At 35.0% G+C, this 26,362-nt stretch overlaps 1 protein-coding gene across 1 annotated transcript in view; it reads left to right on the forward strand.

Annotated features, from left to right (window-relative positions):
* The window catches only part of NEGR1 (neuronal growth regulator 1), a gene marked incomplete at both ends in the record, with an annotated part of 843,959 nt that overhangs the window by 563,336 nt on the left and 254,261 nt on the right, over window positions 1-26,362 (forward strand). Inside the window, one exon of the mRNA XM_080802180.1 lies at window positions 1,869-2,000. Within this exon, the coding sequence (XP_080658306.1) occupies window positions 1,869-2,000 (132 nt within the window). The remainder of the gene's footprint in view (window positions 1-1,868; window positions 2,001-26,362) is intronic.

Raw genomic sequence — 26,362 nt, forward strand, 5'->3', positions numbered from 1 at the left:
ACACACACACATCTTCCAGTGACAAGCATTCAATAGATGTGAAATAGGAATGTTCATGTAACATTTTAATATTGAAAACAAATTAGAACCTAATAAATTTGTTTTTACAAAGTTTCACAGTTTTTTACCTTTTCACACATGATTGACTTCATTTTACCTGCCCAACTAGGTTATTTAGTCATGGTATATCAGTTTTACCCATACTTTAATTTTCATTTAATATCCCTTTACTTTATAATTCAAGTTTCACTCTAAAAATTCTTGGATGTGAGTAAGGATTTTGTCCTCCCTATATTTCAATAGTTTTTATAGACATGTTTAAACCTAACTAATCTTCATTGTAAAGGTGAAAATAAGATAAAAAGAAGGAAACAATAGAAAATCAATATTATATTAGTGTATAGAGTCAGATAAGGGCATTAGGTTGAGCTAAGAAAATAGTTATAAAATCAAATTTTAAGAATATGGATTTGAGGGCAATTGCTACTTTTGTAAACTCACCTCTGTGTAACTGAATTAGCATATCAGCCGACTATCATCTTAGAAGTGTAACTCTTCCCTATCTACAATTTAGGAGCAGCCAGGTAAAAATGGGGAAATTATGTAATCATATATATTCTAAACACTCCAGGTTTCAATTAACAAAATCATAGCTACCTGAGGACAAACAGTATAGTGACTGATATTGGCTCAGACAAGGGAGCCCAAAGGAAAAATATTTTTTTGTTAATTGGCATAGATTTTGGATTTGGAGCACCATAACTAAATTCTATTTTGCTTTGTTCAGATAAAACTGAGTCTTCTTACTAGTTTTCTAACTTCTATAGCAATACAGTTGTTTTGGCAAGAGAGTAGAATAAAAACAAAAATAAAGTTGACTTTTGAAAACAGACTGTTTAAGGGAATCATTGTATCATTTTCCAATTCTCTTTGGTATGTACTGAAATGTGATTTTTCAGGACTTGTATAAGGAAGGAGAAGAGCCTCCCCCTCCCACCGCAGAGATTCACATAAGCTCATTCTTCCTCCACCCCATCTCTGATATTCAGGATCCTTCCTGCCTGAGTCTCTGCTTTCAAATAAATAAAAATTATATTATTTCAGAAAGGATTCTTTTTTTTTTCCAAATTTCATTCATTTGCAAGAATTTTTTTCATTTTGAATTATGCCCTTATATTTTTACTCGTGTTATTTTTAGTCAAATATTTCCCCTAGAATATTAAAAAATAAAGATAATTTAGTTTTTACCACTACTTGACTCTTAGTTTAAGAACCATATTTTTTCTTAAAATTTATTGGATAGATTATATATAATATATACAATGTGCCTCCCTTATAAAATTAATAATTTTGGAAACTGAAATGCAGCAATGGTTTAATGTACCTCTAAACTTATCAAGCCATCTGGCTTGAAACCTTGAGAATGAGTATAAAATTTTCCCAAAAGAAAAGCAACATTTAGTTAGGTTAAGTGTCAGCTTGCTAGCTTATACTGTATAAAAGTCAATATGTACCAAGCCATATTAGTGAGTTTCATCTACACTGCTAGAAGGTTGTTGAACTCAATTACAGAAATGTGCAGAACTCTATTTGATGTGTGACGAGGTTAGGAGACCACAATCAATTAAAAAGAACACATGTATATCCTGTTCTGGGGAAACAGTTGTTATAGTATCCCTTGTTCAGTTTCTGCTTTTTTCTCTGACTTTTCCTCTGCACATAGGAGAACAAAGGGCTTAATAATTCCCCAGTTGCATTTGGGATTGTTTTTGTCAGCAGTATCTAATAGGAAGACAGGAGATTGTTATTTTATTTGAATGAAGCCTCAGGCGGCTACAATTAAACATGCTGTACTTTTTTTCTTGTAGCAAAACCATTTGAAAATGGACAATATTTGGACATTTATGGAATTACAAGGGACCAGGCCGGAGAATATGAATGCAGTGCAGAAAATGATGTGTCATTCCCAGACGTGAAAAAAGTAAAAGTTGTCGTAAACTGTAAGTCCTGTCAACTTTTGTCCACGTAACTTTAGTGAAAAGATAAATATCTGACATATTCTGTCTGAATTTATGTTGCTGTTTTTTAAGAGGTGCTCTAATTGATAAAAACCACCTATCGATAGTGGTAGTGTGTACATGTTAGAATATCGATCAAATTGTTTTATGTAACATCTGTTGTCCCAAGTAATCCCACAATAGTTCAGTTTGATGTGGAGATGGAAATGTACCAAAAGCAACCTAGTCCCTGGCATTCTAAACTATGGTATCTCTATCTCTAGAGGACGGTAGATTCATGGCATTTTCTTTGTTCTCATGAGTTTCACCTGGATTATATGCTGATTGAATTTAAGTGTGAAACTCCCAATCAAACCTGATGGAAATTAAATATGCTGGTCTGTACTCAAGGAGAAGAGCTGTTGTGATATTTTTATTACTTGGGTTATTTAATTCTATTTAGTTTGAAAAATATTGAGAAAATGCTTCAAGGATATTCCCACGAGCATCATTATTAGGGCAATACCTGCAGATCTATGAATGCCCTTATTTTACACCCTCTCTGCATGCATCTCAAACACTGGTATCAGATATTTTTCACTAACATCCTAGTTTATATCTTATGATCCCAATAGCAATGGTTGAAATAATCTGTATTTTTCAAAAATATCCCCTTATTACTCTCTCAAAAATTTTCACATTGTGTAACTTACTCAAATAAGATACTCTAAGGATAACAGTATTTTACTAAAGGTGTTTATAAGCTACAGCTTCCAATATTTTTTTTCATTCCACTTATATACCTTTCTGCATATAGCCATTGCTTATAATGCACATATCATTAGAAGGAATCATTCCGAATATATTCCAAAATGCTTAAACTAAGTAGGGTTTTTTTTTTTCATATTAATGTGAATCTTTTAATTTCATGGACCAAAAAATAACTATGGAAACACACCTGGCAGTTGAGTGTCTGCCACGGGAAATCACTGCCATCAACTAACCCTTGTGAGTGACTAATCTGTGTATTTGGGATTGAACTATCACTTTGAGACGGAACAAATGTGCATAATACCAGACCAAGAGGCGGTTTGTGGAGCAGAGTTTCTCATATTCTGTGGACAAACTTTAGCTGATCCACCAACGAAGCTCACCAAAAATGAAAATCAACTCTACTAAACCAGAATCTACGGGGTGTATGACCTGGAAATCTACATCTATAATAAGTTTCTACTGATTCTCGGGACTCCTCTTGCAGGGGCTACTACTGCTCATCCTTCTGGAACTCGCTGAAATAAGAAATAATAAGCAAGTAAAAGTTCCTGATTATTTTCTCACTAACGGTATTTACCTGACATAAGTCTACTGATTTTATTGTTGGAGGGTTGGAAAAAGATGTAAAGAAGTAATATTTTTAGACGTGAACACTAAGAAATGAAAAGGTAGAGTCAAACTGTCAGAAAATCGAGGCATCCCCCCTCCCCAGTAACGCAGCCTCTTCAGCCCTCAGCCCCAATATGTCTCTAAAACGATGTCTCCAAGGAGGATAGAATCAAAAACCCAGCTGTTGTATGGGTTCTCGTGGGCCTGTGCTCCATGTATATAACCCACACTTTCCTTTGTATTCACACGTCCCCTTTCATCCTTTTTTTTCCCTCTGTCTTTAATTCCTTGTCACTTATCATTTAATCAGATCCTCTTTTTTTCCTGGAAAAATGGGAACCTTGGACAGAAAGGTCAGCTAAGGAGACAGACATGTGGAGAAAATTGAAGTAAAAGAAAAATAGACCAACCAAATGAGTCAGCATCTAAAGGATCTGGGTGTAGAAGAGAATCTACATGTAAAGCTGAAGGACAGAAACCGGGGAAACAAAATGTCAAGAACTGTGAAAGATCGGCCACAGTTTCATGGACGCCGGCAGAAAACAGAGACCAAGGGCAGTTTGTTACTCACAGTGATAGCAGTAGCCAGAGTATTGTCTTTTTATTTTTATTTATTTATTTATTTTGCATCAGGTCCCCGAGCTGCAGTTACTCCGGGGTGATACGATGAGGGCTGGGTGACACCGGTTCACACAGTGGGTGTGTGTAATAGCTGAAGCTTCCTGACCTTAGGAAAGTCGGTTTGGTTTGGTTTGGTTTCGTTTTTATAACGGCAGCAAGCAAACCGCCCCTCTGCTGCTGAGGGAGAACTTACCTTTATTATACTGGACTGTAAACAAACCTGCTGTTTGCTCCACGGGGAGAACTACTTCTGTCTTTCAAGACTGTTCACTACACATTCTCAAAAAGATAGTCGGGAACCAAAGCAAGTGTTCGGTGTCTCTGCTTCTAAGATGTGCGGAAAGAGGAGAAACTTTTTTTTTTTTTTTTTTTTTTTTTTAAGAGAGAGAGAAAGAGATCACAAGTAGGCAGAGAGGCAGGCAGAGGAGGGGGGGAAGCAGGCTCCCTGCCGAGCGGGGAGTCCGATGCGGGGCTCGATCCTAGGACCTTGGGATCATAACCTGAGCCGAAGGCAGAGGCTTTAACCCACTGAGCCACCCAGGCACCCCGAGGAGAAACTTTTGGTGAATTATCTTTCAATACAGGACAAGAGCAAGAAGGTTTGAAGCAGAGCGTAGAAATATTCCATCAGCAGAAAGGGATGCCTCAGTGGCTTATGTAGGGTGCCAAACACCTAAGAAGAGGTAGGAAAGAAGACTCTGCTAATCAACTTCAATTTAGGAAGGAAAAGAGGAAAAGTTTAAAAAAAAAAAGTTAAGGAGGTGCTTTTGAAATTATAACTACTGGGACGCCTGGGTGGCTTAGTAGGTGGCGTGTAGGACTTTTGATTTCCACTCAGGTCATGATCTCAGGGTGAGCTTCAAGCCTAGCAGGGAGTCTGCTTGGGATTCTCTCTCTTCCTTTCCTTCTGCCCTTCCCCCTCCACTCTCTCTCTCTCTTTCTCTTTCTCTCTCTAAAATAAATAAATAAATGTGTTAAAAAAATAAATTAGAACTATGGACTGTCTTTTTTTAAGAATTTATTTCAGTTAGATAAAGTACAGTCATAAATGGAAACAGTGGTGCCAACATAAAATATTAATATAGCTCACATCTTTTTAAAAAGTGAACCCAACAGGACTTTTTTTTTTTTTTTTAAGATTTTATTTATTTATTTATTTGACAGACAGAGATCACAAGTAGGCAGAGAGGCAGGCAGAGAGAGGAGGAAGCAGGCTCCATGCTGAGCAGAGAGCCCGATGCGGAACTCAATCCCAGGACCCTGGGATTATGACCTGAGCTGAAGGCAGGGGCTTTAACCCACAAGCCACACAGGCGCCCCCCAACAGGACTTTTTAATGATTTTAAACAATCAGTTTTATCTTCTGCTCCTTCCTAAATGTTACCTTTGATAGCTCACCTTTCCCTAAATGTGCCACAAACAATACCGATTGACTAATTAGATTTATACATGTGGAATCAATATTTTACATAACTGATGAGTTCTGTTCAGACTTCTGGTTAAGACCTAAATTTTGCCTTAGTTTGGAATGGTTATGTCACACAGATAACAGTGATTTCTAGCCGTTTAGGTGTGTAAGTGTATGCCTATATTGTGTTCCTGGTTATGAAGAGGTTTGGAAAGTGTTAATTTTTGAATTTGTCCCTTTAAAAGTCAAAAATTGAGCACTATCTATGGATTTTACTGAGCTGATTTCCCAAAGGAAATTAGCCAAAGCCTACTGAATAAACTTTAGTTTGTCAAATCCCAAAATTGAGCACAGTGGTCTCTGTTACCAGCACGGAACTGCACATCTCCTGATAACCTGATGATTCCCTGAAGATAGAATCGTGCCAAGTCGAAGGCAGAGCTTCTTTTCACTGTTATTAATCAATATGATGTGCATATAGAATTGCAGTAGCTTTGTGAGTTATAATTTGAAGAGAAACTTTGTCCTTTTTCCCAAATGGGGTTCAAGATGAAATGTAATAAATTTTCATAAGCTCTGGTAGATGCCGTTATGCAGTAAGTTAATTTGAGAAAGAGATTTAAGTTCCCTTTGAGTTAGAAATGTTTAATATTTTACTATTTATCTAAAATGTCTGCCATATGTGTATGTGTGTGTGTGTGTGTGTATATATATATATATACATATATAGACTACATGCATACAATAAATTACGTATTTGCCGTATACTTTGTACCTATAGCACTTTCATGTGGATTTCTATCCAATTTAATTAAACAGCAATTTAGTGGAATAATTAATATAATTGACTTATTTTATATCGATGGGGTGAGTTGGTTAATTGAACAAATCAACAAATTTTGAATTATTTACAGAAAGTCTTACTATAGATAGGAAGAAGTTTATAGGCTAGTAATGCAAAGCTTGTTTCTGAGTAGGGAGATTTTGTAGGTGATTAGTCTCCTTGTCTTTATGTGTATTTTCTTTTATTCTTTTATATATACATATCAATTTATATTTGTAATATATAACATATAATACATATAAACATATATTTGTATGTATATTTATGTAAACATATATATACACATCTAAGTACATATGTTGTATGTATAAAATTTTCTCTTTTTTTTCTTTCTTTTTTTGAGATTTTATTTATTTACTTGAGAGACAGTGAGTGAGCCAGAGAGAGAACACAAGCAGAGGGAGAGGGAGAAGCAGGCTCCCTACTGATCTGAGAGCCCGATGTGGGCCTCCATCCCAGGATCCTGGAATCATAACCTGGGCCAAAGGCAACCATTTAACTAACTGAGCCACTCAGGAGCCCCATAAAATTTTCTTGTCAAAATGAAAAACAAAGGAAAATAATAAAAAGGAGTTGTGACCTTTATCATAACCAGATCTCGAGAGATTAAAACACATAAACACACAAAACAAGAAAGAACAAATTTTAAACTGGTTGATTAACTAAGCCAGAGGGAGCTAGTGGATTACAGTTAAACAGATTCTTTGTTTTATTTTTTTTTTCTAAAAATTTTGTTTATTTATCTGACAGAGATCACAAGTAGGCAGAGAGGCAGACAGAGAGAGAGAGGAGGAAGCAGGCTCCCTGCTGAGCAGAGAACCCCATGCGGGGCTTGATCCCAGGACCCTAGGATCATGACCTGAGCTGAAGGCAGAGGCTTAACCCATTGAGCCACCCAGGGGCCCCAAGATTCTTTGTTTTAATTGCATCCCTATTCCACTCCTAGAAGCAGCCTAGAAGATTCTAGTCCCATAATTTTAATTATTAACTGAAAATGGAAGAATAAATGAGTTCCAGAAAGCTAATAGATTCAACTAAATTGGAAAAGACAGAAACCTGTGAAAATCTGGTTTAGAAAGCGGAGACCAGAGTCTAGAAAATCACCAATGTTGACTCATTAGAAGCCAAAGCTCGAAGCTGGAAAATTTAGAAAGTATCAAAGACTAATAATAAAGTAAGGTAGGGGGCGCCTGGGTAGCTCAGTGGGTAGAAGCCTCTGCCTTCAGCTCAGGTCATGATCCTAGGGTCCTGGGATCGAGCCCCGCATCGGGCTCTCTGCTCAGCAGGGAGCCTGCTTCCTCCTCTCTCTCTGCCTGCCTCTCTGCCTACTTGTGATCTCTGTCTGTCAAATAAATAAATAAAATCTTAAAAAAAAAAAAAATAAAGTAAGGTAGATCTCTGTAGGGAAGCAGGATCCCAGATATTAGAAATCAGGAAAGCCTGCAAGACCTTGCCCTTCCAAATGAATGCATCAGTTGAAGGGGTGGGTTCTCTGATCTTGTGACAACCTGTTCGTTCTACATACTATTTATGTTATTCTTTCAGTTAGTAGTAACTGTTTGGGTAATAGTGGGCCTTATGGTCAGATATTACTTACTTGAACACCTGTTGTATAATTTACTTGGTTTTCAGACCTTGGGAAACCATTTTACCCCTGAGTCTCAATTTTCAATTATGTAATTGAGGGCAATAATACATAATTATCAAGGCTGGGTAAGGATTAAATGAAATGATATACATATATGGTGTCTAGCTCACTGTAGGCAATTGAAAAAACTCTCTCTCTTTGGATATATTTACTCTAGAATGTAAGCTCCATGCAGTAAGGGATTTTCCTTTCTTTTTACAATGATGTGTTCTTATCACATAGAATAGCACCCGGTCCATAGGAGGCAACCCCCCCAAAAAATAGTCATTGATTGAGTAAATTACTAAAAAGATTGGTGTTCTCCTAGTGAACCATTCCACTAGACAGAAGAAAAAAATATTGTTTGTTACATCATTACATTTTGTTCTCCCAAAACAATAAGTAAATAATATGTTGAGTAATTTACGTCCAATATAATTTTTTAACCAAATTATTCAGGTAGATTTAATAAAGATAACCTGACATTTATATAGTGCTTTCACCACAGAGAGGAAACACTAATTCCATTTTTTTTACAGATAAGAAATTTGAGGATCAAGGAAATTAAAATATTTAATAATTTCCCTTATTTTCAAGAACAAAGCAGATATGAACAAAAGAAAGTTAATTAACCCCCCCCCAAAAAAAATAGAGTCAACCAAATTAAGGTAAAAAGATGTCCAGACGTGATTTCTGTTTTCACTCAGGACAGTCAGATTTTATATTGATTATTTTATTTGATATCAGAAATGTTTTGCACACACAATTTCTAGTAAAATAGAATTGAATATTCTTATGGTCAAACAGTAGATATTTTTGGGTGTATTGTGAACTAAGTTTTGATCCAATAAATCATAGGCACATATTTGTGCATTATTTTGCATCTTATACATATTCATTTATGCAAATGTGCACTTTATCTTCCAATATAACTAGCTCCAAACATGTGGGAAAGAATGTACCAATTAGTGTAACTTAGTACAATTGTATCAAAGCTTTAAATGAGAGGCCCCTGGGGAGATGGAGGAGGAGAGGGAAGCTTTCTAGGGAAATGACCAACTTTTTAGTCTATTCATAACTTTTCTTCAAAACCTTGGAAGTTAGGCAGACATCTCAGACTTAAGACTATAAGAAATTGCAGATGACAGACAAATACATATCTCGAATAAAGAGAAAATCCCACCATTCAGAGTTGGAATGGGTAAGATACTATTGTGGAACTAGAAGAAAAATGAGTATTATTTGAATTCATAATTACTACATCAGCTTTTATTTCTGGTTCCATTTTATGCCTCTACCTTTACTTTACATTTACCTCATCTTTCACATTTGCTTATGATTTAGGCTACTGTCCTGTGCTTTATGTTTTATTTTAAGCTAATTAACATTTATATGAAACAAGGCAAAGTATTAAAAATGTGTATTGTTGTCTGTCAAATAAAGTATTAGTTCATATGGCATCTAGAGTAATAATGAGGCACTTCAGTAAATCTGCATTATATATGTATTTATTTACCTGGTTGCTTATTGCTTACCATGATACTATCCAGGCTTTCGTGCCTGGGATATTGGTCTTGAAGGAAAGGAGAAAGATAAGAGTGACACATGGTTTCTATGGTGTGGTAAGTACTTTGATAAACCATCATTAAGTACTACACAAGGCTATCAGAAAGGCACAAACACAGGCTTGGGGTATCATGGAAGGCTTCTAAGAGGCCTGATCCTGATGAAATCTGAAGGTGAAATTGAATTTGACAGATTTTTTTTTTTTTTTTTTTAAATCAAGGAAAGGGGAATCTCGACAGAAACAGCAATCTTTTCTTAGTCCCATAGGAGTCAGGGCAAGGCACTGCTTGGTCTATTGGCTGCAGTGATCTGGATGAGACCAGAAAAGAGAGTATGAAGGAGGGTGGGTACCTAAGAGGGAAGAAGGCAGGGCCCCATTAGATAAGACTTAATGAATCTTCATAGGCAGATACAGATCCAGCTTCATAATCAAAGAATAGCTATGAGATGATGGAGTTATTCAGAGATACATTTAAATATCAAGAAATGTATTTAAATATTTTTATTTCCTACGTCTTTGGAGTTTACTTGAGTGATTTCTGTTTTGTCATGGCAAGGGCAAAACTAAGGCTCGAAATGATAACTCTAGCTAACAGAGATATGAGGAACTAAGAAATCTGAAGGAAAAATCCCTATAGGTATTGAATATTGAATATGAGAAACTTATGGATAATCACCCAGAAAACGTATTTTTATTTCATTTTTTTCAGAAAACATATTTTTTTGAAGATTTTATTTATTTATTTGACAGAGAGATCACAAGTAGTCAGAGAGGCAAGCAGAGAGAGAGGAGGAAGCAGGCTCCCCACTGAGCAGAGAGCCTGATGCAAGGCTCGATCCCAGAATGCTGAAATCATGACCTGAGCCGAAGGCAGAGGCTTAACCCACTGAGCCACCCAGGCGCCCCCAGAAAACATATTTTTAAATAAAACATTTCTCCTCAATAGAAAAACACAAAAAGCTAAGAATTAAACTTGTTCTTTTTACCTTGGGACTTCCATGGCATAAAAAGTTCAGATTTAATTCTTTGGTTATATAATTCCTCAGTTGAAGTAAAACTATGTTATTAAACATGCAGTTAAGGAATACATGATTTCTTCTATTGAAGGAGGCATAATTGGTCCTTTGTTTTAAATCTTAGACATACACTTCAATTAATGACTAGTGTGCCAAGACTATTTTTACTTAATGAGGCTATTTTTACTTAACGAGTGTGCTTCCCAATTTAACTTAAATATATTCCCCCATACTTTTATGTTAGTATTGAGAGTTTTAGTATTAAGGGTCTATGAGTGATCTTTTACCCTTTTTTTCATGGAAAATCAAAATGTATCTGCAGTAAGCAACTGTGCATATTTTTATTATCCTCTTTTTTTTTTTCTCAAAGTGAAAGATGGAACAGTGTCCTTGCTTTAATACATGAACAAAACTTTCTGCTACACGAGAGAGTGTTTGTTTTGTTCACAGTTATTTCTGAGTTGTCATTTATCCGTTCAAAAAATATATATATAATTATATTTTATATATATACATACGTGTGTGTGTGTATATATATATATGTGTGTGTGTATATATATACATAAAATACCTAATATATATTAGGTATAATAGAGTTTGATTATCAACCAGGAGTAAGAAACCAATTTCTAACAGGATGGAAGTGCTTTAGGTTGAAAATGATTCCATGCTAAAGTGATGAAAAGTGGTGACAATCAGGAAAGGGACAAGTATATATATACACATTTATGTGTGTGCTTCTCTGACATGCCCATCTAGATTCATGCTCTAGGAAGACCCCAAAAGGCCAAACTCTGAAAAGTACAGGGTGGCTTCCTCTGAATATATTCTTCAAACTCATCGTGAAAGTTCAAACCTTGCACAAACCTACAGTGTATAGACCTGTGTTTATTTAAATCTAACATTATCAGCATATTTCCTCATGTAATTCAGTTCTTTTTAGCCAAACACTGAGAGTCATTTGTAGAATGGGAACAACAGATAATTGAGATTTTGGGGTCTTTTCTCTGTAATCAAGATTCAATTTTGCAGGAATTGTCAAGTATCTTTAAGTCTGCTATTGAACATATTTGTATGTTTTATGCATATGTATGTGTGTGAAGGGAATGAAAGGGGAGTGATTATTAGTATGGTATAAATAGTATAAACAAGGGGAAAATAGGGGTGCCTCAGTGGCTCAGTTTGTTAAGCTCGACTCTTACTTTGGCTCAGGTCATGATTTCAGGGTCTTCAGGCTGTGCACTTAGCAGAGAGTCTGCTTGAGATTCTCTCTCCCTCGCCATGCTCATGTGTACTCTCCGTCTCTCAAATAAAATAAATAAATCTTGAAAAGAAAAAAAAAAAGGCAGTATGTAGTAGAGTCGTGGGAGACAAATTTGTAAGAAAAGGGACCAAATTGTGGGGAAACTTGCTTTGCGCACTGGAGAATGTTCTGCCACAAGCCCCCACTCATTCCTTTCTTCTTTTTCATACTCATTTTCTTTTGCTTTCTCACCATCATTCACACATTACTACTCTTTCTCATTATCTTTATTTTTATTCTTTGGTTTCCTCACCTCTCTTTCCCATTATTTCCACCCATATATGTAATCATAATAAACCAGTTTTTGAAAGAACTTCTCATGTATATAATGGGAATCAGCAATAAATCTTACATAGTCATCTGGAAAACATTCTAAATAGATCCACTCCCCATACTCAGTTTTTCAGTCTATATTATATTTACCTAAAAACAAGTGTGTAAAATGTTTTTTTTAATTTACATTTATATTTGGAGATTATGAGGTATTGAGTGTGAGACAGAAAGGCAGAAGATCTAAATTCTATTTTTTAACTTAGTTAATTTAATTTAGTTAATTTACTTAATTACTTAACTAATTATAGATGTTTGGACAGAGAATTTTAAACTTCTACCTGTTGATGCCCCTATTTGTAAAATAAGGGAATCATATCTCTATAACATCCCCTAATTCTGAGATTCTGATGTGTTTTTTTTCTAATCCAAGTATCCAAATTTTAGGGACTGCATGGATTCAATTCCCAGCACGCAGGGCACAAAGGCTAAAAACAGTATTTGGCTTCCGTGTCAAACATTCTAGATAATCTCACTATTTAACTTTGTTAATAAGAAGTTATGAAGAATAATTTTGTTCTCTCATGTACTGTTGTCAAATTCGGGAAAACTTGTTTTTCTTCTATTCTAAAATTTTAATTTTGTGGAAAGAATAAGTACAACAATGGAGAAATAAACTTCAGAGAATTTCAAAGTAAGGATTCTCATTATGCAACGGAGTGTGATAGAGGCTAGCGAAATTAGGATTTGGAATTAAACATGATTTCTAATCCCCACTCAGTCACTTTGGAGTATTGAAAAATTAGTTAACTTCTTTGGGGCAGTTTCCTTACATAAAAACGAGATAATTATACCTACCTTAAAGATTTGTTCTGAGGATGGTTATATATAAAACAATAAAGTGGGTAGCACAAGACAAACACTGTTCTATGCTGTAAATATTTGTGTATAGCACTGGTCACATTACCCTATATGTCTACATATCTATTTTAGTCTGTGGCTTCTGTGGCCTGTTAGCTCTTTGAGGAGGGACACGCCTCTTACTCACCTTTGTGATTCAGGTAGTATCACACAGTGGTTACAAGGACAGGGTCTGGAGCTGGTCACTTTGACTTTGAACCCTAGCTCTGCTGCTTTTTAACTGCTATGTGAGCTTGGTCAAATTATTAAGCTTTGTGTGTATCAGTATCTTCAACTATTAAGTGGAGGGGGGTGCACCTGGGTGGCTCCGTCTGCCTTGGGCTCAGGTCATGATCCCAGGGTCCTGGGATCAAGCCTCACATCAAGCTCCCTGCTTGGTGGGGAGCCTGCTTTTCCCTCTCCCTCTGCCACTCCCCGTTTGTGTGCTCTCACTATTGCTCTCTCTTTCTCTTTCTCTATCAAATAAATACATAACTTCGTAAAAAAAAAAAAAAAAAAGTGGAAGAGTGTAAGTATTACCCCAGTTAATATATGAAAATGTTTAGTGTACATCATTACTCCCATTACTCAACACAATGCCTGGTAATAAATACCTGTTTGAGTGAATGAATGAATAGACACATGGAATTCTGTAGCTGATAATAACTATGAAATCACCGTGATTCCCTCATCCTATGGATATGTGCATGTGGGTTCAGGCAGCTTTGGAAATTAGATCATAGAGTTTATAGAAGTACTCAGAATGGAATCCTGAAATCCTGATTCTAGGTCTGAGGCTATTTCATTATACCCTCCTGACTCCATGTAAATCAAAATGGAATTTAATTATTTTCAGTAAACTGTGTAAATTCCAGAGACTTTCCAAAAGATAGTATAATCTGAAGGTAGGGAGACAGGATCGCTGCGTGCAGTAAGGGAAATATTTGGATAAGTAGAATAGGCACAGGTGTTAGCTGTCAGAATGGCTGACGCTGGAATCAAGTGAAGAACCAAGAAAATTGGGATTCTCGGTGAATAGATAAATAATAAATAATCCTGAGGAATGATGCTGCACTCAAAATAAGTTTGTTCACATATTGTCTGAAATAAGAGCTTTTGTTTAATAGTGAATGTAATGAAGTCTGTGTTATGCAGCCTTCCTGCTTGCTGCTACACAGTAAGGTTAACAGCAGTGCAAAAAAACAAGCAAATAAAAAAAAAAAAGAGGGGGTGGTAGGAGAAGCCTACCATCATGCTGGGGATATGAAACAGTTAGGGTTTTCATAGGTAAAACGAATGATGATAAAGCCTTATTAACACACTTGGTCATCTCACATTTCAAATTTACTGCCCTGCTCTTTTAGCCATGAGATCATAGTTCATTCAATTTAGCAAAAAGTTAAAAGTGGTTTGGTGGCAATTAGTACCTTATGCCCAGTTCCTGGTTGTTTCAGTGTTAAAGAATTTAGATAAAATTTCTAAGTTTTTATATAACATAATGAAACATATGAACTTAATGCATATTAATTCTTTTCTGCAATAAATCATACTTTTTTTCCTAGTCTAAACAAATCAGTATTCTGTAGCCTATAACAGATATTGAGAATGTTTCTGCATTTAGTGCATTTAGTTAGTTAGTTACTGCATTTAGAGCTAGTGTACATTTCCATGCTAGGGCAGAGGGGGGTATATCAGTAATTAAGCGAAGTTCACAAATGCTCCACTTGTTAACATTGTTTCACACTTGGGAGTATACTGGTTTTGCAAACCCTTCTTTTGTTCTCTGTGGATGTCAAAAGCCCGCTGAAGCTCTAGGCAGTTCACGTGCAGACTTCAGTCTTTGCTGAAGCCTTTCATGAGCTGTTCTGTACAGCCCAACAGGAAACAGATGAGTCCGATGATGTATGCGTTTTTTTGGAGACAAGTTACATAACTTCAAGAGTCCAGCATCCTGATAAAATTTTCTAGATTGCCCATGTGATAGAAATTTCAAGCTATTTATCAAAATCTGTTTTTATCTCCTTCCTCATCTGCCACTTGGACTAAGTGTCTAGCCTGTGTAGGGGGTAGTTTTGGCTCTGTGACTGTGTTCCAGTGAACGAAATATGAGCAGATGTGGCCTGGGCCCCTTACAGGCTTGGTTTGTAACAACTTCCCATGCGTACTTGCTGTTCCACTTTCTGGCTAACGGGGATGGTGACCCTTGGTGTGACCTTGAAAGTTTCCACTTGCAGAGGACAAAGCTACCATTATCTTGAGCCCCAGATTGATTGTATGCAGAGGGCTCCATTAGATCATTTCACTCTTAATCATTAACTGATCTGAAACATTATGGACTATTAGACGAGTGAGAATTAAACTTTTTTTATTGACTCACTGTAAGTTTCAGTCTGTTTGTTACTAGACTTTAGCCTTTCTTATTACATCCGCATCTATAGGCTCAAATCCTCTGTAAAGAGTAGGAAGTTTTGAATCATATCATTCTTTAAAAATATATATATGTGTGTGTGTGTGTGTGTGTGTGTGTGTGTATAGCCCAGAAGCAATGATTAAAAGCTCCCTGAGAAGAGTAAGGAGATAATGGATCTCTCTTTCTTCCAAGGTGAAGCACAGCCAACTGAATTTATATTTGCAAATTTTGTCAGTCCTGGTGAGAAAAAATAATCTATGAATATCATGCCTTTGAGGCTTCATATCACTTTGCTCAAAAAAATACAGTTAGATTCAAAATAGCATAAGGCCATCAGCCTCTGACATGAACTTGCCTGAAAAATATGACTCGAAGACAAAGAAAAAGGAACAATTGCTGCAAAACCTCCAAAACCTAAAACAGATCCAAAGCCAATATTCAGAAGGAACTTGAACAAATAAAAAGCTCAGAGAGTTGGGAAAAAGCAAGCAAGCAAACAAACAAACAAAACCAAACCACAATGATGTACCTAGCTTAGTTTCAAAGAAGAAACAGCCCTGCCTGCCTGAAAGAAAACAGGATTTTCTCTCCCTTAGTTTCTGCTTCTTGGCTCGGAAACTTCCAGAATCTACAAAGGCAAAACCAGACAATCTCCCCTCTGTATGTGGACGTAACTTTTGAAGGCAGTCAGATTATTAGTCCCTTGCTTTCATCCTATCCTCTTTTAGCCACTGGGCTATTGAATTTCAAGGGGTTTGTTTTGACAATTTAAAACTATATGTAGGAAGAAAAAAAAAATGGGAAGAGTACTAGAACCAGACCATGCTGAGGATAGCTTTTCATTGGCTCTAAGTACTATAGTATCAGGGACTAGAGGTAGAGGAGGAACTAAAGTAAATCTTGCAAATTATATTTGGTTCATCCTGCTAGACCCAGGAAAGAGGAGGATAGTTGTGACCATAAACATGCTCTGCACTTTGGCCTAGGAAATGCACCAATTAGAAATCAGGAAGACAATGAGTGGAGTATTTAAACTACCTACCTGTCTGCTAAGAAGCATCAGTTCAAATCAAAGCAGAACTTTGCACATTAAGAAATCGACAGTTGGGGGTGGGATGGGGAGCTAAATAGATTCTCAAATGTGCAAGAAAAAAAAAGCATATTTAAAAATAAAACTTGAGGATGAATATATTATTTAAATGATGGGCTACAGCAAAAGGGAGAAAATGTTAGAAAATGTTTTTAACATATTTAATATGAAACAAGAAGACGTTTCCTCCACAAAAACGGTATCACAAAATTATAAAGAGAGAAGAGGCTGAGATAAAGGGACAAGAGGAAAAACAATAAGGTGCATTATAAAGATGACCAAGTGTGATGCAAGGAAAGCTGGTGACACGTTATTTCCTCCCATCAACCCCTCCTAGTATTAAATGCCTAAAATTGCTAGAAGTTAAATAGAATGTGAAAAATATGTCCTTTATAACATGGCTAAGCTTGTAGCAATATAAGAAACACGTATTAGAAGTCTGAAAGTACCCAAAACTGCTATTCTGTGGGGCAAGGTGCCCTGACCAGCCTTCTCTGAAGGTGTGGAATCTGGTTTTCACTTGCTAATCCTAGGAGTCTGGCTACAAAAGCTAGGACCCCATTTGTTATAGAAACTCACATTACTGACATCCCCCTGTCATAAAGGTGGGGCAATGAAAGGTGACCCACTCAGCAATGAAGCAGGACACAAACAAAAAGAATTTATCCTGCCATTCCTATCCCCGTCTTGACACAGGGCAATGAGACAAAGAAAGACAGTTATAGGAAAGAAAATTATTTCTGAGAATTCCTATAAGGTTCTCTCATGTACATTTGGGGCTGGATTCATACGCCCTGTAGAGTATAAGAAATGCTAAGTAGAAAATTTAGTGTAGGGGCGCCTAGGGAGTTCAGTGGGTTAAAGCCTCTGCCTTCAGCTCAGGTCATGATCTCAGGGTCCTGGGATAGAGCCCTGCATCGGGCTCTCTGCTCACTGGGGAGCCTGCTTCCTCCTCTCTCTCTGCCTGCCTCTCTGCCTACTTGTGATCTCTTCAAATAAATAAATAAAATTAAAAAGAAAAAGAAAAAAGAATATTTAGTGTAATGTAGATCTAGGGTGACTGGCCCCTTAGATGCCTAACAGAAGAAAAGGTATTATTCTCTGTAGAAAACAGTTTAAATACAGGCCTCAAAAATTTTTATAAGTGGTATTCAAGAAATATTACATCTTAATCAAAAATCCAATGCACAGAAGAGAAAGCAAGTCACTAACAGAAAAACAGCAAACTACATTGTAAGATAATACAAATATTGGAAATATCCCAAATAGGATAGTAACAATATACTTAATATACTTAAAGAAATGAAAAGAGAATTAAAATGTTATGAAAAGGGACACCTGGGCGGCTCAGTGGGTTAAAGCCTCTGCCTTCGGCTCAGGTCATGATCCCAGGGTCCTGGGATTGAGCCCCGCATCGGGCTCTCTGCTTGGTGGGGAGCCTGCTTCCTCCTCTCTCTCTGCCTATCTGCCTACTTGTGATCTCTGTCTGTCAAATAAATAAATAAAATCTTTAAAAAAAAATAAAATGTTATGAAAGAATATGAAGCAATCCAAATTGTTCAAATATTTTTTACAAAATATCTTAACAAACCAGAAATATATTTAGCTGACAAGGGCTCTTATGAAAAATTACAGCAAGTATCATATACATTGATGAAATGTAAATACATTTCCTTTAAAATCAGCTAAGACAAGGATGACCACTTTCATTACTTTTCCCAGCCAGGCTAGAACAATAAGACCAAGAAAAAATTAGCAGTGAAAGTATTTGACAAGAAGAATTAAAAATGACATTATTCCAAGTTGATGTCATCACTTATATGCCAGATCCAAAAGGATATATAGATAAATTAATAGAATAAATAAGAGTTTATAATGATTAATAAATATAAAATCAATATTCCAAATCAAATTATATTACTGTAATTCAGGAAAAAGAGTAAATCCAATTGGAAAAACAATAATACTTAGACTATCAATAAAATATAAATGTATTGAGGACAAATCTAACAAAATATACATATAAATTTCTTAAATACATTAAAGAGGACCTACTTAAAAGGAGAGGCATAACATACTCAGAATGTTTTAAAGATGCCATTACCCTCTAAAGAAAACACAGATTCATTAGAATTTGAATAAAAATCAAGTTTTTCATGAAACTTCGTAAATTAACTGTAAAATTTACATTGATAAAATAAAAAAAATTATAAAGAAAAAAACAATTCAAGTGGGCTATACACACCATCAGATAACACAATGTAACTATATAATTATACATATATATTATACATAAAACTATATATGTGATACTGTATATAGTTATATATATATGATATTATGAAACAGTGCAACAATAGACAAATACACAGCTAAAGCAACACAGAGAGCCCTCTAACAGATCCATGAGTATATAGAATTCTGATATATGAAAGAGAAGATATTGCAGATCGGTAGGGAGAAAAATGAACCTTTAAATAAATGGCTTGGGAGCAATTAGTTTTCATGAATAAAAAACAAAAGGAAATGAAACTCTACCTCACAACATAAACAAAATCAATTTCAGATAAATTGAGGATGTAATTATGAAAAGCAAATCATTAAAAACCTCTAAAAAGATAATGTAGAAGACCATCTAGCTGACCCTTGGTAGGGAAATTTTCATTAAACTAAACAGGAAAATGAAAACTATAAAGACAATGACATATTTCATATCATAGTAAAATTAACAATTTTTTTTGAAAGAGAACAAAGTGAAAAGCCATAAACTGAAAGAGATATTGAAATACATAAAGCTAACAAGGATTAAATAATGTAGAAAATATGAAGAACGTTTATTTAAAAAATCATAAAAAAAAAGATATCCTATAATATATGAAAAGATACGTGATAGGCACTTCACAGAAGCAGAAAGTCTAGTGGGTCATAAACATATAATAAGATGTCCAATGTCATTTTTGTTATGATGTAAATACAAATTAAAACCATAATCATGTATCATTTCACATGAACAGATTAACAACAATATACATTTTAACAAATATTTTTGTGAGAATGTAGTGTAAAAAAGAACTCCCACATGTTGTTGAGGAAAATGTAAATTGGAACAATGACTCAGGAAAACAGTTTTATATCACCTATGAAAGTTAGTCATGTACATACTCTATGACCTGGCAATTTCTGTGTGAGATACATTCCCAGTGTATGTATCCACGTGAACCCAAGGCTATGTACACAAATATTTGTAGAGGTATTCTTTTTAGTGGCCACAAAACTAAAAACAAGCCAAATGCTCATCAACACTAAAGTGTTCATCAACACTTAATAGACTTGTCTATAGAAATGTAAATAAATATATCACATCTACATGAATCAGTCTGGATGAATCCCAAAAATACAGTACTAAAGAAAAAAACAGAAAAAGATATAGAACATAAGATTGTTGATATAAAGTTCAGAAGTAAGCTAAATAAAATAATATGTTGTTAGGGGTGATTGTTTACCTAGGTGAATATACCCTCCACAGGTTTGTGTAGCTTATGATTGATAGGTTAATATTAGCAACACAAGAGAATCAAAATTCTGACAATTGTCTTTGAAACCAGCTAAGTATAGATGTAATAATTCCACAAAATGCTATAAATAATATTTCATAAATTCCTTCAAAAAAGTTTGGAATTCAAATCTATGTAACATAAATATAGGACTTAAATGAAAAAGTTCTGGTGTGAAAACTGTGATCATACTCTGTAAACACAGAAACTGACAGAAATGTTGAGGGGAGTGGAGCAATGGAAAGCAGAGTGGTTAGGGAGGCAAGAGGATTCAAAGAGAGGCAAGAAACATGTTAATTGTCATTTGTCAGAGAGAGTGACATTTAATTATTTAATCTAAGAAGCATAAGTAATATTTTTAAAGACTAAAAGTAAACCCCGATGAAACATACATACAGAAAACATGAGTGAAAATCTCTTCCACATAGTAAAATGGAAAGGGATATCATTAAAGCATAAAAATTTAACCTCACACACAAAAGAGAGCAAATGAGAACATCAGTTACAATAATTAATGATTAATATGTTAGTTACTCTATCAAAAATAATATAAGGTTCATATTTGAAAACATGAATATTAAGGACACCTGGGTGATACAGTCAGTTAAGCATCCAACGCTTGATTTTGGGTCAGGTCATGATCCCAGTGTCATGAGATCAAGCCCCAAGTTGAACTACATGCTCAACAGAGAGTCTGCTTGAGATTCTCTTTCTCCCTCTCTGTCTGCCCCTTCACCACCAACTCATATGCTTTCTTTCTCTCTCAAATAAATAAATATTTTGAAAATTAGTGTTTATTATATACTAATACAATAAGCAATGATATAGTGCTTACATAAGGCAAATCTAAAGCAAAATAACAAAAATATCAAAGAATGGATGAAGATTTCTTAAAGCAATTCAAAGGAAATGAAAAGAGGAATAAAATAGTTTTAAATACTAATTGAGGGAGTGTAGTACTCAGTTTAAGAAGTTCTCTTCATGAGTTTGGAACTGAGAAAAATATTCAGGAGCTTGATAAATGGAAAGCCTACCCCTTTTATCTACAATATGGACAAGAATCAATGAGTCCTTTGGGAAGGAAGACTTTAAACAAAGAAGGTAACTAATAGAACATGACTAAATCCACCATCCAGTTCAACATTCTATTAGCTCATTCTTCTGGCCAGAAGAATTACTATAGCAAAAGACCCACTGCATGAAATGATGAGGGGACTATAAGTTCCTTCCTAGCAATCCTTATTAGTAAAGAACCTGTATCAATCAAATAATATAGAATATACACATGTATACACATATACATATATACATGTAGATATATACATGTATATAGAATATACATATATGTATATGTGTATAAAATATGTGTGTACACAAATATATATATGTGTGTGTGTGTGTATACATATATATCATCTTCTTAGAAAAAGAGGGATATTTAGAAATTTACAAATGCTTGGAGAAACTTTTATTTAAAAGTTGCCAGATCATGTAGAAATGAATAAGAAAATAAAGAATTTTAATGATAATATTAGCAATGTTGAATTAATATACATATTGGATTGTACGCCCTGAAAAAACAAGCTTTGTTTCAGGGCAGCCATAGAATTTTTATAAATAGTGTTTTTCTTACCAGGCCACAAAAATTCTCAATAAATCTCCAAAAGCAGAAATTGCATAGGTCATATTTTCTGATCCAACTTCAATAACAAATGTTTAAATCTTCAAACCATAATGACAGGGTTCCAAACTTCTGGAAAAAAAAATCTTAAATAACTATTTTTGGTGTCTGTATAAAAAATAGCAAGAACAAGTACATTGTATAGCAAAACAGGTCAGATGCAAGAAAAACTATATGCAAAAGCAACTTTATAAGGTTAATAGCTTTTAATCATGAAAAAAAAAAAAAAAAGGAAAGAATGCCAGAAAATTAAGCAAGTTATCAGCATGAGAAGTTAAAATTAAAACTTGAGGGAGGTTTTTCCCTATTAGAAGTAAGCGGGTTAGCTAGCCAAGAGCAACCCTCTAGACTAAAACAACTAGAATGCTGAATAAAATTCTGAAAGTGTGTTTTAAAATGCATCATCATAATTGAATGAAAGCAAAACTAAATGCTGAGCCCTAAAATTAATTGAAATGAGGACCACTAGAAGATAAAAAAGATAAAGAAAATAAATTTGCAAGAGCTTCAGTTACTGAATTTCAGAAATGTTAAGTCAAGATAAGCAAAAGTGAAGCTCGGATAGTAGTAAGGAATGAGCAATTTTGAATTAAAATCTCACAGAACTTCCAGATGTGAAAATTAGAATAAATACAATTAAAAACGCCACAACCAGATAAATGGGTTATATATACCTAAAGAGAGAATTGGCATAAAGGCCTGGAGAAATTATATAAAGAAGAAATTTTACAATTCAGAGATACTGAGTGATAAAATTTAAGAAAAAGATATGAAGAGTATAATGTAAATGTCTAAAAGATATAAAATATAATTCATAAGGATATATTACAGAAAATGGGAAAGTAGGTAATAGGCAATATTTCAAAAATGGCTTAGAATTTTTCAGAATTATTGAAAAATGTTGAAAAACCATAAGAGCATTTTAATAGGTTTAAGGAAAAAAATCAATAAAATTCAACATGTATTTATCATATAAACTCAGTAAACTACGAAGAGAAGGGGACTTGGTTAACCTGATGAGAGGCAAGTACAGAATTTTTAATCAAACATCTTAATATTGCAAAATTATATTCTTTCCCTCTCAGATTAGGAAAAGCTTGACTGTCAAAACCCATACTCAACATTTCAGCAAAAGTTCTTATTTATTGCAAAATACAAAGAAATAAAAGATACACAAACTCACCAAATTCCTTTTATTTATGGATGATAACATATTCTATATTGTAAAGCCAAAAGAACCTACATGAAAATTATTCAGATAAGAGAATTTATCAATTATAGGAATACTCTATCAACATCAGAAACTAATTATTTTGGGGACACCTAGTGGCTCAGTTGGGGAAGCTTCTGCCTTCGGCTCAGGTTGTGACCCTAAGGTCCTGGGATCGAGTCCCACATCGGGCTCCCTGCTCCGCAGGAAGCCTGCTTCTCCCTCTCCTTCTGCTGCTCCCCCACTTGTTCTCTCTCTCTCTGCCAAATCAATAAACAAAATCTTAAAAAAAAAGAAACTAATTATTTTTAAAAATTCATTTATAATTGTGAATATATATGTAAAATTATATCTTAGGGAAAGATATGTACAGCTTTCATGGAGAAAAATTACCAAGCTTATTGAAAGGCATCTATGAGACTTTAAAATGAATAGACAGGCAGGGTGTATTTTTGGACCTGAAAACTCCATATTGTAAATCTAGTGAAAGTATTAATTGTCCCCAAATAGATCTATAAATTAAATACAACTCCAGTTGAGATTCCAACAGATATTTGTCAAACTTGATAAGCTGATTTTAAAAATTGACAAGGAAGGGCGCCTGGGTGGCTCAGTGGGTTAAAGCCTCTGCCTTCGGCTCAGGTCATGATCCCAGAGTGCTGGGATTGAGCCCCGCATCGGGCTCTCTGCTCCGCGGGGAGCCTGCTTCCTCCTCTCTCTCTCTGCCTGCCTCTCTGCCTACTTGCGATCTCTGTCTGTCAAATAAGTAAATAAAATCTCTAAAAAAAAAAATTGACATGGAGGAACAAGAAGCCAAGAAGATTCAAGACCGTCCTAAAGAAAAGAAATTAAACCTATACCATTAATACAATTTAGACAGTTTGGTGTTGATGAAAGGAAAGAAAAAAATACAGCATTAACAAGAGTAGAGAGGCCAGAAAGGATCTAATGGGTAAAAATTGCAGTGGACAGTCTATCTGATTTCTAAGCTTCTCCATGAAGCTTCCACAGTAATTTTTACAAAATGCAGATCTCATATTGTCACTGTCCTGCTTAAAATTTTTCTGTGGCTTACCATTCCTTTCAGATTGTGGCAGTCCCTTGACATGGCATACTAGCTTCTTCTTGATCTGACCTCTGCCTGCTTGCTCAGTATTCTTCCCAAACCCCATTCCTTATTCTTTTTAATGTGCTGTCTCACCCATTCAAAGGTACTCACAATTTCCTAAATTAACCATGCCTGAACACACCATCTTGAAAGCTTTCTTTTCTGCCATCCTACTGATGCACCAGTTTCTACTCTGCCCTCAATATTATGCCTGGCACTCAATAACTGGTTGTTGAATAAAATGTTCAACAGATAAGACAAAAAATGGCACATTTCTGGCAGCCTGTTCACAGTGGAAGGACATTTCTGCACATGAGTGTTATGTGAACTGAATTCTTTGATCTGGGCATTGTAGGAGACTTGCTCTGGGTGGACCTGACAAGCAGTTTGTAGGAGAACATCATTAAATTGATGGTCAGTCACTCAGAATGCATTCAGACTTAAGCACTGAAGATAAATTTTGAATGAACACGTCATTAGTTCCTGCATTATACCAATTTTGTTATAGAACAAATCACATTCTTACCATGCCATGTAACTGACTGATGAAATAGATGCTAAGCTTCAATAGAATATAGGAGGAAGGAAAAACTCTAAATATAAATATTCATTTTACCATATATCATAGTTGTTCAGCATTCAAAATACATATAAGAAAAGTATATTGTTTAAGTTAGTTTTATCCCCTTTTGATTACTTTCAACTAGACGTAAACAGCTAATTCCCTATCTTTCTTCATAGTATAAATATAATAATGTGTACATTTTCATCACTTGTTTACATAAATTGTTTTAGAGGTGTGTGCATTATTTTCCTTTTATTACTATACTTTACAAATCTATTGGTAAGCATCTGCATGTGCTCTGTGGAGGGGAAAAATGTAACAGAATCTGAAGCTAAGTCCATATCAGGACACAAATTTTGAGGCCAATTTTCAAATGGACTTAAAATAGATAAGTTATAATCCAATTTCCTGTTACCAGTAAATCTTATTAGCATTTTTCCATTACATTTTATAAGGCAAATGCTGATTTATGCTTGATTATCTTGATTTTTCCTTCACAACTTGAGTCTCGGATTAAAAAGATTTTAATGTCATAGGAAGCTGGACTGCAAGTTAGATATACACTGCCCCAGCCCCACTAACTTTCTCATTTGTAAATTACATTTAAGGACATTACTAAGCACCAGAATCAGTGTGGTCATGCTGAGACAGTGAAGAATGAGATACATGCTCCGTGAAACAGGCTTTTATTTTAATTTATGTTAAATTGTCAAATCCTAAATTAATGAATAGCAAATGTGAGCTTCCAAATGGGCTCATGTGGAAATATTTCTATTTGTGGTTATTTTTAAAAATTATATTAAGGATTTGCTTTTTTGTGTCTGTAAAATAAATACCACTTTGCACCAGAACCCCATGTTCACTCAATGAGAGCACGGCAGACATCAAATAAAAGCAGCCATGCAACCAAAATTAAAGTTCAATACCATTAATTTAATTATAGTACATAATCATTTGACAGTGCTACGGATTGGATTTAAAGGATGATATTGTAATTGATTGTTAATCGTTAAAAAGCATGCAGTCAAGATAATGCTGCCTGGGTGGTAGTGAGTTACGATTTTATCCAATCCAGGGACCAGATTGTGGGAACAAATATCTCCTATCACCAGTAATGAATCGTGGAGGGTGGAAATTGAAACAGAGGTCTGCCATGGAAACATGCAGGGCAGAACGATGACCACCATTATGGAGGTTCACAGTGTACCAGCCTGTAGCTATATGCTTACTACTTTATCTCATTTAATCTTTCCAACAATTCAAGGGGGTAAATAGCATTATCTCCATTTTACAGATGAAAGAAACAAATTTCTGAGAGTTTTAAGTAACCCAAACATGGGCAATGCAAACCTTTCTGATTGGAAAGCCCAAGCTTTGAACTGCTACTTACACTCTCCTGTGAAAATCTGCAAAATGAAGAAAAGAAAAAAAAAAAAAAAAGAAAATCTGCAAAATGAGCTACCTGTAATCTTAGACATCTATAATTTATATTCTAACAGATGTTTGCAGGAACGCCCTCATTCCCTCACAATTCTTTCATGTCTCTCTTCTCCCTTTTTTTCCTTCATGATTTACAAGGAGAAAATAGTGAATAAAATTATCTTACTTTTTAATGTTTTATAAGACAGCTATTTCTTATAAGAAAAGAACAGTAAGATACTGTGATGCACCCTTTAGGTTACATTGAAAAGAGATAGTGGTTAGCAGGCCAGTGGAGACCACTGGCTAGGAGATTTGTACCAAGCAAGGCACCCAAGAATTGAAGAAACTACTGATAGAGAATAAATACTCTACTTCATAGAAGTTCA

The sequence above is a fragment of the Martes martes genome (genome assembly GCF_963455335.1).
Source record: "Martes martes genome assembly, chromosome: 4".
Taxonomy (NCBI): domain Eukaryota; kingdom Metazoa; phylum Chordata; class Mammalia; order Carnivora; family Mustelidae; genus Martes; species Martes martes.